The sequence below is a fragment of the Triticum aestivum genome, chromosome 7B (assembly GCF_018294505.1).
Source record: "Triticum aestivum cultivar Chinese Spring chromosome 7B, IWGSC CS RefSeq v2.1, whole genome shotgun sequence".
In the NCBI taxonomy this organism is placed as follows: domain Eukaryota; kingdom Viridiplantae; phylum Streptophyta; class Magnoliopsida; order Poales; family Poaceae; genus Triticum; species Triticum aestivum.
Genome location: NC_057813.1, coordinates 722234386 through 722250578, shown reverse-complemented (window position 1 = coordinate 722250578; position 16193 = coordinate 722234386). Strand labels below are relative to the sequence as shown.

The window sequence follows — 16193 nt, the reverse complement described above, 5'->3', positions numbered from 1 at the left end:
CCTTGTCCCTAATGACAGTATAGTGCAGATGAAAGGAATAACATAGAATCTACTGGTGAGGATTAAAACGAAACTAGTGGAGCATGTTGTGCGTGAATTGTATGAGATGGGACCATTGTGGAATGACGAATAAACAAATTGAGCAGTAAGCATATGAACACACCTTCTCCGTCGAGAGGCGCCCCACGCTCCCGCGTCCTAGCTCGCGGCGCCGGCCACCTAGGCCCCGGCGCCGGCCTCCGGCCCGTCGTCCACCTCCAGCCCCAATGGCTACCCCACGCCCGTCCTCTGGCCGTGCCCACGATGACCGCTGGCTCAACAGCAGCCCTTCGTTTGCGGAGTCAGGTGGCTGACTCCCTCCTTCCCCGTCGTCATACCGCGAGAACCTCAGCAGCGACCGCCATGTGCGCCCCGACTCCCCTCCGGTGCCTACCGTCTCCCCAACGACGGCCACCCCACACCCTGGTCCCAGGTAGGAGATCTACCGCGTCGCGTACGCCGGCGTGGAGGAGCCACCCGCCGCGCCCTGGGTCAAGGTGCATGGCCACAAGCGCCCGCGGAGCACCCGCCAGCGGCCCAGCGTCCCCAGCCGGGCTCCTCGCTCAGCATTCCGCCCATGCTTCCCATCCCAAGGATGCTTGCCCATGATGTTTCAGTACGAGCCACCCGCTAGTTGTGTGTCGCTGAGACATCCACTGCCTGAGTTGCCGTTTCTATGGGCACGTTGCCAAACAATGCACCTGGCGGCACCAGCAGAACCCCCCCGACTGTAAGTCCCCCCGCCAAGCGCTGCCGTGACCCGCCGCATTCTTCCTCTCCCTCGGTGGCTGATGCTGAGGGCTCCCCCAGGTCTACATCTCTCAGATCATGGTCGGTCTCGCTCTCTCCCAGCTCTTCGACTTCTTGGCCCTCCGTGGCCGCTGCCCCTTCGACGCGTTCGTCTGGCACTTCCAATGCACCGCATTCCTCTGGATCCTCGAGCTCTCGGGCCACCCCGCTCTGCGGCCAAGTGTGGCCCTTTGCTTCCTTCTGCACACAGGCGAGATGCGCGCGGCCAAGCAGGCCCTGGGGCAGCGGTCGCTTCTTGCCACGCTGGCAGGACACCACTCCAAGGTGGCCGTTGTTCTCGCCGCCAAGTTTGGGCTCGCTGCCGACAACTTCTCCGTGCACCACCACCTGCCGGACGACTTCCTCATCAGGTTCTCGAGCCCTGAGCTACGCGCCCGTGTCACTCGGGACGTCGTGTTCTCCAAGCGCTTCCGGCTGCTCCTCCATCCCTTGAGCCGTTCGTCGGGGGCCGAGCCTGTTGATCTCCACTTTCGCGTCGACCTGGAGATTACCGACATTCCTGATCATGCCTGGTTCAAATCATCGACGGATACCTTTGTAGCTCTGTTCTGCGAGGTCCAATGCCTTACCCCCAAGACTCGTTCTGACACGGACCTGTCGGCGTTTAGGCTCTCCGCCAGGACGACCAACCTGGACATTATCCCCCATGATGCCGACGTGCTGCTTCCGGTTCCGGACGCTGTCAATGACGACGCCAACCGTAACCAGGCCGAGCGCTTCACCTGGCACATGCTTCTCCACCCCTTCAAGATCTTCATCACCCACAACGCCAATTTTCGGCTGCCATCTCATTTCCCGCCCCCTCCGTCGCCGTCCGGTCCCAACAACGACATAGACCGGCAACGGCTCTCCCCTTGCCGGACCCCTGCCTCGCCGCCATGACTTCCCGCGGATATATGGGAACGGCGCACCTAGTTTACCTCTTCTTTCCCTATTCTCGATCTAATTCATCCGGCTACGCATGCTTCTTAACTCGCCAATCCTTACTAAGGCTGCAGCCAACGAACTAGCCAAAGCCAAGGTTAATACTACATCACTGTTTACCAATCTCTCTCACTTCCCAACTTGTATGTTATAGGTACGTCAGATTTTTATTGTTTTTATTGTGTGATTTGCGATGCGCTGCCGCGCTAGCCGCTAGGGCACACGCACCCACAGGCCACAGTTGATCGAAAGCTCAGACCCGTCAATGCCACATCCGTATGCACTGATGGTTGTCGTGCGCCTGAGAATGACGAGTAGTCGATCTACTTCAACCTAGTGGCAGACCGGATGAGGAGGTTTTAGATTTGATTCTCCAGGTATGTATTCCAACAACGTTGATCATTTTTCCTAATACAACGACAAATTTCATAATACCACTGATACTGATTTGCCATTCAAACTTGTATACAATGATTAATTGTTCTTGTTGGTATATCTTAAATTTTCTTACGACAATGTTTTCTAGCAAGACATTTCATGTCATGTTTGGAATAGTTTGACTATCAACTTCGTGCATATGTGGATTTATTGATCTGTATTAGCTATAGCTATAGACACCTCCGGCTACAAAAAAAAATACATTGTTGTATATAGACTAAGTTAAATGTGAGTGTAAACTATTGGGTAGTTTGTGACGCACAATTTTTTTTTTGGTTTTCATCGTCGTCTTGGCCCCCCCTATGTCTAAATCCTGGCTCCGCCCCTGCCTCGACGTCATGAAACGCCTCACAGACAGGCACATGGCCTCTAGCCTGTCCCTCTATGCCGACGTTGTTGTCCTTTTCTGCCACCCTGACGAGCCGGACCTAGATGCTGTCGGCCAGCTGCTCAAGATCTTTGGTGCAGCATCCGGTCGCTAGACCAACTGGCGAAGTGTTCGGCGTTGCCTATCGAATGCACACCCACCCACCACGAGTCCATCTCCGCTAACTTCCCGTGCCTGATCCTTGAGTTTCCCACACGATACCTTGGGCTCCCTCTTTCGATCCTCAAGGCCTCTGCCTCCGCACTTCAGCCCTACGTCTAAAAGTTGGAGAAGAAGCTCTCCCCCTGGTGGGCTTCGATGCTTTCCAGTGGCGAGCGTCTTGCTCTCGTGAGTCACGTCTTCTGCGCCATGCAAACCTATATACTCATCGCTATGGTGAGACAGATCAACCATTTGGTTCGCGCATTCCTCTGGCGCGGTCGCAAGACGGCCAACAGAGGGCATTGTCTTGTGAGCTCGGGCCGCGTCTGCCGCCCGATTGCCTTCAGCGGCTTGGGCATTCGGGACCTGCAGCGGTCCGGCCACGCGCTTCAAGCAAGATGGCTCTGGCTGCACAAAGCCGACCCCTCCAGGCCTTGGCAGCACCTTCAGATACTCTGCGCGCCCGAGGTTCACTAAAGTTTCCGGGCATCCAAGAGTTGGGAACTAGGTGACGGATCAACTTGCCTCTTCTGGGATGGCCATTGGCTACACGTCAACTCCATCGTCGAGATTGCCCTCTGCTTCATGCCATGGTCCCGAGCGGGCGGCACATGCATCGCACCGTCTGCGATGGACTCCACAACCATTCTTGGATCGGCAACATCCACGGAACCCTTGGCCCTGAGGCCTTGGTCCAGTACGTCCTGCTTTGGGTTCAGCTTCGAGATCTCTCTCTCAGCGATGGACCGCGTCAGGCTCATACTCTGCTAGATCTTGCTATCATGTGCTATTCTCCGGTTCGACCATTGAGCCGGCCTGGCGGCTTACCTGGAAGACTTGGGCACCCCTAAGAGTCAAGATCTTCATATCGCTGGCTTACCAGGGCCGATGTTGGACCGCCGATAGGCTGGCACGCTGTGGCCCTCCTCACGTGCCTCTCTGCTTGATGTGTGACCAGGAGCCGGAGACCATGCAACATCTGCTCGCCAGCTGCCCTTTCTCGCGACAAGTTTGGCATGAGATCCTCTCATGGTGCCATGCCACAACCAGCGTTCACACCTCATACTGCGAGTTTCGCATGTGGTTTGACGCATCCGTCCATGACTCTACGGCTGCCACTTGTCATGGGCTTGCCACCGTCGTCATCCTCACTGCCTGGAGACTTTGGAAGCACCGCAACGACCGCGTATTCAACGGCGGCACCCCCTCTGTCACCAGACTCACCGATTACATCAAGGAAGACGCCCGCGATTGGGTGCACGACGGGGCCAAGGGGCTTGGCCAACTGATCAGCGAGATGTAGGTTCTTAGTTTCTGGGTCATGCATACCCTCGCATTGCACTCGTGTAATTCTCACTCACATCCTCGCCCGCGCATGTGCTTGCAAGATTACCCCTGTAACAGTCACATTCTACTCCTTCTACCAATACAATGATATGCAAGTCTTTTGTGTATTCGCGACTTGTATGAGATGGCTGCTGCTTGCCAGAAGATTCAGCACTCTTGCTGAAGCAAAAATGTCCTTGAGTTTCAATTCATAAAGCAAACAATTTGCTGCATGCTTTGCAGGATGGTTTCAGAATTCAGATTGAATGGAATTATTTGCATTCTTAGTGCTATTTTAAAGCAGCTTTCCAGATTGTTATCATGACAAGACGTTGAAGTACTGTTGTTAGTATGCACCGGAGGCCAAAATGTTTAGCCACTATACAAATTATCTGATGTTTCCTGTAAGAACAGATATCATGTTTCTAATAATGGAAAACGGAAGATAGGTGTGAAGGAATTATCACAGGAATGGTCAGATGTTTGGCAACTAATATCCCATGTTCTTTGTAAGAACAGATATTGGAAGCCGTTGCAAAGGAATGATCAAATGTAATACAAAGGAAAGGAGAAAATAATGTATGGAGCAATGCAAATGTCAAAGGATGGTCAAATTAAGTTTGACTGTGAAAATAACACTTCTATAGAATAAAACAGTGCAGCAGATGGATAATTGCAAACACAGAAGGTTTCCTTAGTTCTATCTTTGCAGTTTTTATTATACAAAAAAATACAGTTATTGGATAGAAGGAAAATCTTGTATTTATCTATGCTAACCACTCCTACGAAATTAGCAGCATTTAGAAGGTCAAACAATACATTCTTGATAACTTATGGTGAATTTGAGTACAGTATCAAGCTTTGCTTACCTGAACAAACTCAACAAAGGCAATGCACGTGGCATGCACGTAATCACCAAGGAGCCTCAGTCGAGCAACCTAATTGGAAAGGAAAGGTACCAATGTCTTGAGGAAATGACTCATCTTAGTCATATAAAAACATGTGTTGAGGTATGGTTGAGGAAGATAAAAGCTTTTGAACATACCTCCCCACAAATTCCCTCAAAGAAATTCTTCACAACATCTTCTGGAACCTACATGTTCATGAAAGGATAACTAAGAAAGCAGAAAGATGCAATACAATCACCATATCTAACTCCGTGAGAAATCACCAAAGAACAACACAAGGATGTCTGGATTTATCGTTTCAAATTGTCCTTTGGCTTACTTATTTTAACTTTATTCTAGATCATAATTGAAATGGATACTGCTACAAAATAAGAAATGAAGTAATACATCTCTAAATATTAACTTGGGAGTATTGGCACATTACACTTACAAAAAGATACCTACATTATTATAAAAGGTGATGTCAAAACAAAAGAAATCTGGTAGAACATAAACTAAGATATCCATTCCAATTAAGATCTAATATCGACCCCCTATTTTAGGACATATGACTGAAATTTATATGCAAGTCTGAAAGAATAATCTGCTTTAGTAACAAGTCTCACTTTGCCTAGCTAGTTTTCAACTCGTATGATGTAATGTATCATGTGGTATTGAAGGGATTGCTTTAAAATTAGCAATAGCTAGCGGGAACTCATAACCCATCATAATTGGTCGTCTTTGTGTACATTTTTTCAAGGAAAGGGGTTTCAGTTCAAGCTAATTCCATGTACCTAATACCATACCAGGTTACTAAGTTACAATTACAAAATACCAACATAACAAGCTAGTCCTAACTGTTCACCAAAAAAAAAAAAGAATACAACTCGCATTTTTGCAGGCTTTCGTGATAGATATGATTATAATTTACTTGTTCAGTTATAAGCGTAATAGAAATGAAAGACAGGGCATACATTTTTGTCAATGTTAGTACAGTACACAGTCCTGGATACCATTTCTTTCTCATCCTCCGTCTGCACAAAAAGGAGAGCAGATTCAGGCTAATATTATTATAGAGCTCGGAAATCACCTAATAGTAGGATCTAAATTTGCAGAAAACTATGTGACTAAATATGTTTACTTACTCGAGGAAGAAATTTGGGGTTCACAGGCAAAATTGCAGTCTTAGATGGCAGAACTCTGACAGGATAAAAACCAAGAATAGTTCCACCAAGCGTTAGAGCTGCTCTCGCACCGACTGCAGAAAAAGCAGAAATTCATCCAGGATTGCTTCTTACAACATAAGATATGAAATAGCAATTTATATGTTGAAGATAATACCATCATCGGCGAACTCGATAAAAGCAAAACGCATCACTGAGTTTGGATCACCACAGATACGGCAATCTACCACCTACAAGTGCAAATGATGGTTATAAGATTACTAAGTCTCAACAATGACGTAAACAAGCAGGTATCCAATATTGCCTATATATAGCAACTACTTAAAGCAGGGGCAGATCCTGGAATTTCAGGATGGGGGTGTATTTATGCCACAGTTATTTACGCCACATCGCTTTAAACTCGGTGTATAGGGATATAACACCTGTTTATAGGGATATAACGCCTGTTTTGTGGAAGATACTAATTCCCATCAATTGATGATTATGACAATTAGGATAGGACGTTCCAGATTGACTGAAACCAAATATCTGATACATCAGTAACACTTAAGCAGGTTATGTCTTTACGCGAGCTTAAAAAGACAGAAGACGCAGGAGATCCTGGTAACAGCGGACGTGGACTCAGATAATTTAAGTACCAAAAGCTGGTGCAAGCACCTGACCAAAGGGATGTGCATCAAAAATTGGTGCAACATAAGAAGATCTCTCTGTCAATACTCCAAAGGATGCTGCCACTAAATATTAGAAACATGGTAGCACTAAATATTTCAGTGAGGATTGTTTGGTTTTGATCAATTTAGTTGGATTTCTGAGATGAATGAACAAATGGTACCCCGCCTTTATTGGCAGCAGGTACAAGTGTGGAAGAAATATGCTGGTTTGTAACTGATAACTTATAACTAACTCTCAGGGATAACTAAACCATACTAATAGATAAGAGTAAGAACAAAGGTTAGGCCATATTCCTATTGGGTTGGGACAAGTTATCTCTTATGCCAAGGATCAAAGAGGATTGGCGGAATAACTAAATAATTAATTAGAAAATAACGGAATTATACATATGTTAAACGAGTCAAAACTCGGGAGTGGCACCCAGGTGATTTACCGTCACAATTATTTGATGTCATATTTTTACAACTGTAGTCATAGTACAAACCCATACTTGCTGTGTGCAACAAATTACAGACAAAAATGCTTTCCAACATGCTGGATTCAAGATATCAAACATATATGAACTCATCTTAGATACTTGTCAAGATGATGCATTCGACTTACAACAGTTCTGTCATGCAATATTTTAAGCCATTAACAGATGGCTTGTTTTATTTGAAGACATAAAAAAGGATATTCGGACAAACAAGCATCATATGCTATCACAACAAATATTTTTAATAGTAAGGAGTCTAAGAGCATACTTGACCACAGTTTGAGAAAACCTCAGCAAGCTTCTGTTCAGTGACCTGCAAATCGATGGGGGTCAGCCAATTAAGAAGAAAAACTGAAAAGAAGAAAGTAATGCAACAGCTCAATTCTCTTTGATATTCTCACATGTTGATCAATGTCTGAGACATAGACAGTTCGCCGTACACTATCCTCCCTATCACTTCGCCTTGGCCGGACTCCCATCCTACGTCTCCCCTGGTTGAAGCCACTCCTTCTCTGTAACCACAAGACCAATGCAGCTGATCAATATAACCGAGAAACAAGAGCTTCCCCTGCCTAAAACCCAAATATGGTGAAATATAGAATTAGCATTGACAAACAAATTCATGTGAAAAAACTAACAACAACTGAAAAGCAAGCAAATATGAAGCCAACCACACGAATCCAGTAAAACGGACAAGAGGTGAGAAGAAATCTATCGATCTACGAGAAGAATCCGTTCACCAAAGTAACACCCAAAATTGATGGTGCTAATATCAAAACCCAACGACACCTAAAACCCTAGAAAAGAGATGAACCTCCGAGCCGATCGCGTGAGAGAGAGATCAAGAAACCCAAGCCCATCAACATCACCATAAACCTCAAATCTGGTCGACTGATCTGGCCGGCCACAAGGCGTGGCCACTCCAATCTGAGCGTCACGGGAAACAGATCAAAAAATCGGCAATTCGGCGAGCACTTACCCGTCGATTGGGCTGGCCATTGGCGGATCCGTCGCTGCTGGAGTCTCTGCCCGCGCCGCCGACCACTTGCAGCACGTGCATCTGCTGATGCTGGAACGGGTGGTGGGGCGCGTAGTAGTCGATCGCGGGCGAGACGAAGACGGGCGCGTCGGCCGACAGGCGGCGGGCGCCGCCGCCCCCCTGCTGGCGGCGGGAGAGCGGCACGAACTCCTCCGCGGACGGGTTCAGCTTCTTGAACAGCTCCTCCAGCTTCCTCACGTCGCTCTTGTACTCCCTGACGACCTCGTCCTCCCTGGCCGCCGCCGCCGCCGCATCGGCCCTCTCCGGCGGCACGGCGTCGGCGCGGATCGGGCCCTCGGCCGCCGCGACAACCATTTCCGCCCGGCCACGAGTCTCACCGCCGATCGCGCCCCGTGAACTGGCGAGGAAATCGAATCGTGGAGGACGGAGTCCGGCGTGGGGAGGGTTTTTATTATTCGGGAGAGATTTTTGCAGTTTGACCGAACGACTCTCCTCTCCAGCCGTTCGATCGTGATCCGGAGCTGATCGCAGCGCCCCTCCTCCAAGTTTTATCAGCGCTGACCGGATCCCCTCATCGCTTTCCCCACCGTGACTCTCGCACCGCAGGTCGTGACCCGACGGCCGCTTCCACCGGCCCTGCACTGCCGACTGCCTTGAGCAAAAGTGGTACGAAACATTTGCCTCAGCGAAATTAGCTCACTGTTTTCTCAGTAATGGCACTGGAGCTCTGACTCACAGCCTGATGAAATCACAACGTGCATGGACGCGTGGTTCGTCCCCTGCGACACTTGCTACGACAGCTGCAAGATTTTCGTCGAGGGCGAGGAGGACAACGACGGCGATGCCCCGACTGCAACGACAACGGCCTCATCGGATGCCCTGTCTGCTGCTGCTGCTGCTCATGCTCTGTTTTTTTGTTACAAGTCTATCATAGGCTAAAGTTCTCCTACTGTTTTTGATCACTTCTACTTTGTACAGTGTGAAGAGAATTTACAGAAGAATTCTATCCGGCAAGAGGTTTTGCTTAGGCTCCTAATAATTTCCTCCCTGCTTAGTAAGTTCTGTCGTAGATCAAATTTTGTTGGTCAAAGTGAATAGAGCCATATGAATTTAGTACTCAGCCTGTGTTCATGCTGTAGAACTATGGGAACAGACTGAATACATTCATATAAATTTAGGTTCAGAATTTCACATGAAGCTGCCTAATAAGTTCAGACGTGGGCAGAACAGACTGATCTACAACGTGAAATGTCTGCTTCAGTTCGACGTGGGCAGAACGTTCAGAAAACTTAGTAGAGGGTTTGCTTGGGCTCCTTTTTTTTCCTCTCCCTAATAAGTTCTGTTGTGGATCGTGTGGTCCATTTTTGTTGGTGGAGAGTGAATATAGCCATCTAAACTTTATCCAGCAAGAGATTTTGCTCCTATTTTTTCCTTTCTCTACCTAATAACTTCTGATGTAGATCGATGAGGTCAATTTTTGTTGGTGGAGAGTGAATATAGCCATCTAAATTTAGTACTCATTACTACTCAGCCATGCATTTCTCCTTGAGGTGCCACGCATATTAACCCATGCAAAAAGTTTGAACATATGTTGCCCATATTAACCATGTCCATATCCAGTTGTATTTGTTGAAAAAGTACCTTCGGGAACTTCTATGTAAATAAGACGATAATATCCGCACCGCATACCTGATAATTTAGGTGCTAATGCCGCGGTATTTTTGGACCCGAGATAAAAGTTGTTGAAAACATACGCACGGTAAATTCTTTGTAAGCAGTATGGTAATATATGCACCACATACCTGATAACATAGGTATAAACACCGTGGTAACGTTGATCGTGGGAAAGAAATTGTTGAAAAGATACCTTGGTAAATTCTGTGTAAATAGCATGATAATATACGCACCATAGACGTGATAATTTAGGTACAAATACCATGGTAACTTTGATCATGAGGAAGAAAATTGTTGAAACCATACACATGGTAAATTAAGTGTAAATATCATGATAATGTATGCACCGTTGACCTGATAACTTAGGTGAAAACACCATGGTAAGTTGAGCTTGAGCAAAAAAATTATTGAAATATATGCTTGTAACTTTTGTGAAAATAGTACCGAAATATACGAACCGTATACCCAATAACTTACATACAAACATCGTGGTAACTTTGACCAAAGAGGAGAAAAGTTGTTGAAAAAATAACCCAGTAACTTACGTGAAAATAAAACAGTAATTTACGAACCGCATAACCAATAACTTACGTACAAACACCACGATAACTTTGACCACGGAGAAATAGTTGTTGAAATACATACCCAGAAATTTATATGAAAATAGCATAGTAATGCACGAATCACATATCAGATAACTTATGTAGAAAAAACAGCACGGTAACTTTGACCGGGGAGGGAAAAGTTGTTGAAAAACATAACCCTAATAACTTATATGAAAAATAGCACGGTAATACAGAAACCGCATACCTGATAACATACGTACAAACAACGGTAGCTTTCACCAAGGAGGTGAAAAAAGTTGTTGAAAACATACCACGATAAATTATGTGAAAGTAACACGGTAATATATGAACCAACCGCATACCTGATAACTTACATAAAAACATAATGGTAACTTTGACCAAGGAGGAAAAAATTATTGAAAATATACCCCATGCACGGTAACTTATGTGAAAATAGCACGGTAATATACAAACCACATATCTGATAATTTACGTACAAACACCATATTTTTTTCGAAAAGGAGGTTAAACCCCCAGCCTCTGCATCAATTGATACATACAGTCATCTTAATTAATTATTCAACAAATGTCTGAAAGAACATACATCAAGAAACCTGAAGCCACCATTCATACCGACAATCTCAATAAATGTGGAGTGCTCTCACTCTGCATATCTAAAATCGGTGTCGTCGCCGATCCATCCACATAACGTATCGAAACCTACAACCGATGCAGCAAATCTAAAGCATACACCACATGCACACGTTTTAGAAGCCGCCATCATCAATGAATCACCGACCCATCTTCAGAAAAGAGATCCCCGTCATCCATGCCAAATCGGCCATCAGTCGAAGCCACCATGGCGTCCAACGGCATCACCTCCCTGCACACAAACTTCTGAGCACGTTACGTCACCGTCGATACACTGGAGCACCATGCCGCCAAGTACCACTAACCTACGTGGCTTGAAGTCTCTGGAAGATCAGTCCTGCGTAGCTCATGCTGAACAGGCATGACACAACGTAGCTGCTGGGGAACGTAGCATGCAATTTCAAAAAAATTCCTACGATCACGCAAGATCTATCTAGGAGATGCGTAGCAACTAGAGAGTGTGTCCGTGTACTCTCGTAGACCAAAAGCGAAAGCGTTAGTTTAACGCGGTTGATGTAGTCGAACGTATTCGCGGTTCAACCGATCAAGTACCGAACGTACGACACCTCTGAGTTCATCACACGTTCAGCTCGATGACGTCCCTCGAACTCCAGATCCAGCAAAGTGTCGAGGGAGAGTTTCGTCAGCATGTCGGCGTGGTGACGGTGATGGTGATGTGATCCGCACAGGGCTTCGCCTAAGCACTACGACGCTATGACCAGAGGAGTAAACTGTGGAGGGGGCACCGCACACGGCTTAGAAAACAACTGATGTGCTTTGGGGTGCCCCCTGCTACGTCTTGAGCTTGCGTTGGTTTTCATCGAAGAGGAGAGGGTGATGCAGCAAAGTGTAGCGTAAGTATTCCCCTCAGTTTTGAGAACCAAGGTATCAATCCAGTAGGAGCATCCTCAAAAGTCCCACGCACACAAACAAACTGAGAACTCGCAACCAACGCAATAAAGGGGTTGTCAATCCCTTCACGGCCACTTGCGAAAGTGAGATCTAATAAAGATAGTACGATAAGATAAATATATTTTTGGTATTTTATGATATAGATGCAAATAAAAGTAGATTAAAAGCAAATATGATAAGAGATAGACACGGGGGCAATAGGTTTCACTAGAGGCTTCTCTCGAGATAGCATAAGTATTACGGTGGGTGAACAAATTACTGTCGAGCAATTGATAGAAAAACGCATAGTTATGAGATTATCTAGGCATGATCATGTATATAGGCATCACGTCCATAACAAGTAGACCGACTCCTGCTTGCATCTACTACTATTACTCCACACATCGACCGACTCCTGCCTGCATCTAGAGTATTAAGTTCATAAGAACAGAGTAACACATTAAGCAAGATGACATGATGTAGAGGGATAAAAACATGCAATATGATATAAACCCCATCTTGTTATCCTCGATGGCAACAATACAATACGTGCCTTGCAACCCTTTCTGTCACTGGTAAGGACACCGCAAGATTGAACCCAAAGCTAAACACTTCTCCCATGGCAAGAAAGACCAATCTAGTAGGCCCAACCAAACTGATAATTCGAAGAGACTTGCAAAGATAACTCAATCATACATAAAAGAATTTAGAGAAGATTCAAATATTATTCATAGATAAACTTGATCATAATCCCACAATTCATTGGATCTCGACAAACACACCGCAAAAAGAGTTTACATCGAATAGATCTCCACAAGAGAGGGGGAGAACATTGTATTGAGATCCAAAAAGAGAGAAGAAGCCATCTAGCTAATAACTATGGACCCGTAGGTCTGTGGTAAACTACTCACAACTCATCGGAGGGGCAAGGATGTTGATGTAGAAGCCCTCCGTGGTCGATTCCCCTCCGGCAGAGTGCCAGCGAAGGCTCCAAGATGAGATCTCGCGGATACAGAAGGTTACGGCGGTGGAAATTGTGTTTTGTGGTGCTCCTGGATGTTTTCGGGGTACGTATGTATATATAGGAGGAAGAAGTACGTCGGTGGCCGCCCGAGGGGCCCACAAGACAGGGGGCGCGCCCTACAGGGGGGCCCTATCTCGTGGGTCCCTCGGAAGCTTCTTGACTTGCACTCAAAGCTCTCCGGATCATGTTCGTTCCAAAAATCACGCTCCCGAAGGTTTCATTCCTCCGTTTGATATTCCTTTTCTTCGAAATACAATGCAAAAAAAAAAACCAGCAATATGGGCTGGGCCTCCGGTTAGTAGGTTAGTCCCAAAAATGATATAAATGTGTAAAATAAAGCCCATAAACATCCAAAAGGGGTAATATAATAGCATGGAACAATCAAAAGTTATAGATACGTTGGAGACGTATCAAGCATCCGCAAGCTTAATTCCTGCTCGTCCTCGAGTAGGTAAATGATAAAAAGAGAATTTTTGATGTGGAATGCTACCTAGCATAATTCATAATGTAATTTTCTTTATTATGGCATGAATGTTCAGATCCAAATGATTCAAAATAAAAGTTCATATTGATAAAATAAATAGTAACACTTCAAGCATACTAATCAAAGTAATCATGTCTTCTCAAAATAGCATGGCAAAAGAAAGTTCATCCCTACAAAATCATATAGTTAGGCTATGCTTCATTTTCGTCACACAAAGATGTTCCCAACTTCTATATCCCCGATGACAAGCCAAGCAATTGTTTCATACTTAAATAATCTCAAACTTTTTCAACCTTCATGCAATACATGAGCGTGAGCCATGGATATAGCACTTTGGGTGGAATAGAATATGATTATGGGGATTGTGTGGAGAAGACAAAAAAGGAGAAAGTCTCACGTTGACGAGGCTAATCAACGGGCTATGAAGATACCCATCAATTGATGTCAACATGAGGAGTAGGGATTGCCATGCAACGGATGCACTAGAGCTATAAATGAATGCTCGACAAAAGAAAACTAGTGGGTGTGCATCCAACTTGCTTGCTCACGAAGACCTAGGGCATTTGAGGAAGCCCATCGTAGGAATATACAAGCCAAGTTCTATAATGAAAAATTCCCACTAGTATGAAAAAGACAACTTATGAGACTCACTATATGAAAAACATGGTGCTACTTTGAAGCACAATATATGAGACTCACTACATGGAGAACAAAGTGCTACTTTGAAGCACAAGTGTGGAAAAAGAGATAGTAACATTGCCCTTTTTATTTATTTATTTTTCTTTTCTTTCTTTTCTTTTTTTTTTCTTTTCTTTTTTTCTTGGGCCTTTCTTTTTTTCTTTTTGGCCTTTCTTCTTTTTTTTTTCTTTCTTTTTTTCTCTTTGGGCAATGTTCTAATAATGATGATCATCACACTTCTATTGATTACAACATAAAGATTACAACTCAAAACTAGAACAAGATATGACTCTATATGAATGCCTTCGGCGGTGTACCGGGATGGTGCAATGAATCAAGAGTGACATGTATGAAAAATAATGCATGGTGGCTTTGCCACAAATACGATGTCAACTACATGATCATGCAATGGCAATATGACAAAAGTAAAGTATGTCATGATGATGAAGAATGGAACGGTGGAAAGTTGCATGGCAATATATCTCGGAATGGCTATGGAAATGCCATAATAGGTAGGTATGGTGGCTGTTTTGAGGAAGATATAGGGAGGTTTATGTGTGATAGAGCGTATCGTATCACCGGGTTTGGATGCACCGGCGAAGTTTGCACCAACTCTCAAGGTGAGAAAGGGCAATGCATGGTAACGAAGAGGCTAGCAAAGGTGGAAAGGTAAAAGTGCATATAATCCATGGACTCAACATTAGTCAAAAGAACTCATATACTTATTGAAAAAATTTAGAACTCATATACAATCCATTGGAAACAAAGTACTACGCGCATGCTCCTAGGGGGGTAGATTGGTAGGAAAAGACCATGGCTCGTCCCCGACCGCCACTCATAAGGATGCACAAGCCAAGTACACTTCATGTTTCAAATTTGTTACACAACTTTAACCATACGTGTATGCTACGGGACTTGCTAACTTCAACACAAGCATTCTTTAAATTCAAAATTACCCAACTAGCATGACTTTAATATGACTACCTCCATATCTCAAAACAATTATCAAGTATCAAATTTATCATAGCATCCAATTCACTTCTTATGATAGTTTTTATTATACCCAACTTGGATGCCTACCATTCTAGGACCAACTTTAAGATCATAGCAAATACCATTCTGTTCTGAAAGACTCTCAAAATAATATAAGTGAAGCATGATAGACTAGCAATTTCTTCAAAATTAAGACACCACCGTGCTCTAAAAGATATAAGTGAAGCACTAGAGCAAAAACTATCAAGCTCAAAAGATATAAGTGAAGCACATATAGTATTCTAGCAAATTCTAATCAAATAGGCTTCTCCCAAAAGGTGTGTACAGCAAGTATGTTTTTGGTAAACTAAAAAGAAAAGACTAATATAATACATGACGCTCCAAGCAAAACACATATCATGTGGCGAATAAAAATATAGCTCCAATGAACGAAGACGAAAGAGGGGATGCCTTCCCGGGGCATCCCCAAGCTTAGGATTTTGGCTATTCTTGAATATCTTGGGGTGCCTTGGGCATCCCCAAGCTTAGGCTCTTGCCACTCCTTATTCCATAGTCCATAAAAGCTTTACCCAAAACTTGAAAACTTCACAACACAAAACTCAACAGGAAATCTTATAAGCTCCGTTAGTGAAAGAAAACAAAACCCCCACATAAGTTACTGCAATGAACTCATTTTTTATTTAATTTGGTGTTAAACCTACTGTATTACAACTTTCTTATGGTTCATAGACTATATTACTAGCCATAGATGCATTGAAACAAGCAAACAACACACGAAAAACAGAATCTGTCAAAAACAGAACAGTCTGTAGCAATCTGTAACTAACGCAAACTTCTGGAACTCTAAAAATCCTACCATAATAGGAAGTCCTGGACAATTTGTTTATTGAACAGCATAAAAACGAATCAATGCAAAATCACGTTCCTGTGATTTAACAAAATTATATT

At 44.6% G+C, this 16193-nt stretch overlaps 1 protein-coding gene across 1 annotated transcript in view; it reads right to left on the bottom strand.

The window, feature by feature from the left end:
- The window catches only part of LOC123162071 (polyadenylate-binding protein-interacting protein 8), a 13865-nt gene extending 5112 nt beyond the window's left edge, over positions 1 to 8753 (bottom strand). Inside the window, exons 1-8 of the mRNA XM_044579874.1 lie at positions 8264 to 8753; positions 7686 to 7796; positions 7553 to 7597; positions 6295 to 6367; positions 6099 to 6211; positions 5928 to 5987; positions 5112 to 5159; positions 4936 to 5004 (exon numbers count right to left, since the gene is read on the bottom strand). Coding sequence (XP_044435809.1) covers positions 4936 to 5004; positions 5112 to 5159; positions 5928 to 5987; positions 6099 to 6211; positions 6295 to 6367; positions 7553 to 7597; positions 7686 to 7796; positions 8264 to 8638 — 894 coding nt within the window. The 5' untranslated portion in view covers positions 8639 to 8753. The remainder of the gene's footprint in view (positions 1 to 4935; positions 5005 to 5111; positions 5160 to 5927; positions 5988 to 6098; positions 6212 to 6294; positions 6368 to 7552; positions 7598 to 7685; positions 7797 to 8263) is intronic.
- Positions 8754 to 16193: the final 7440 nt, after the last annotated feature.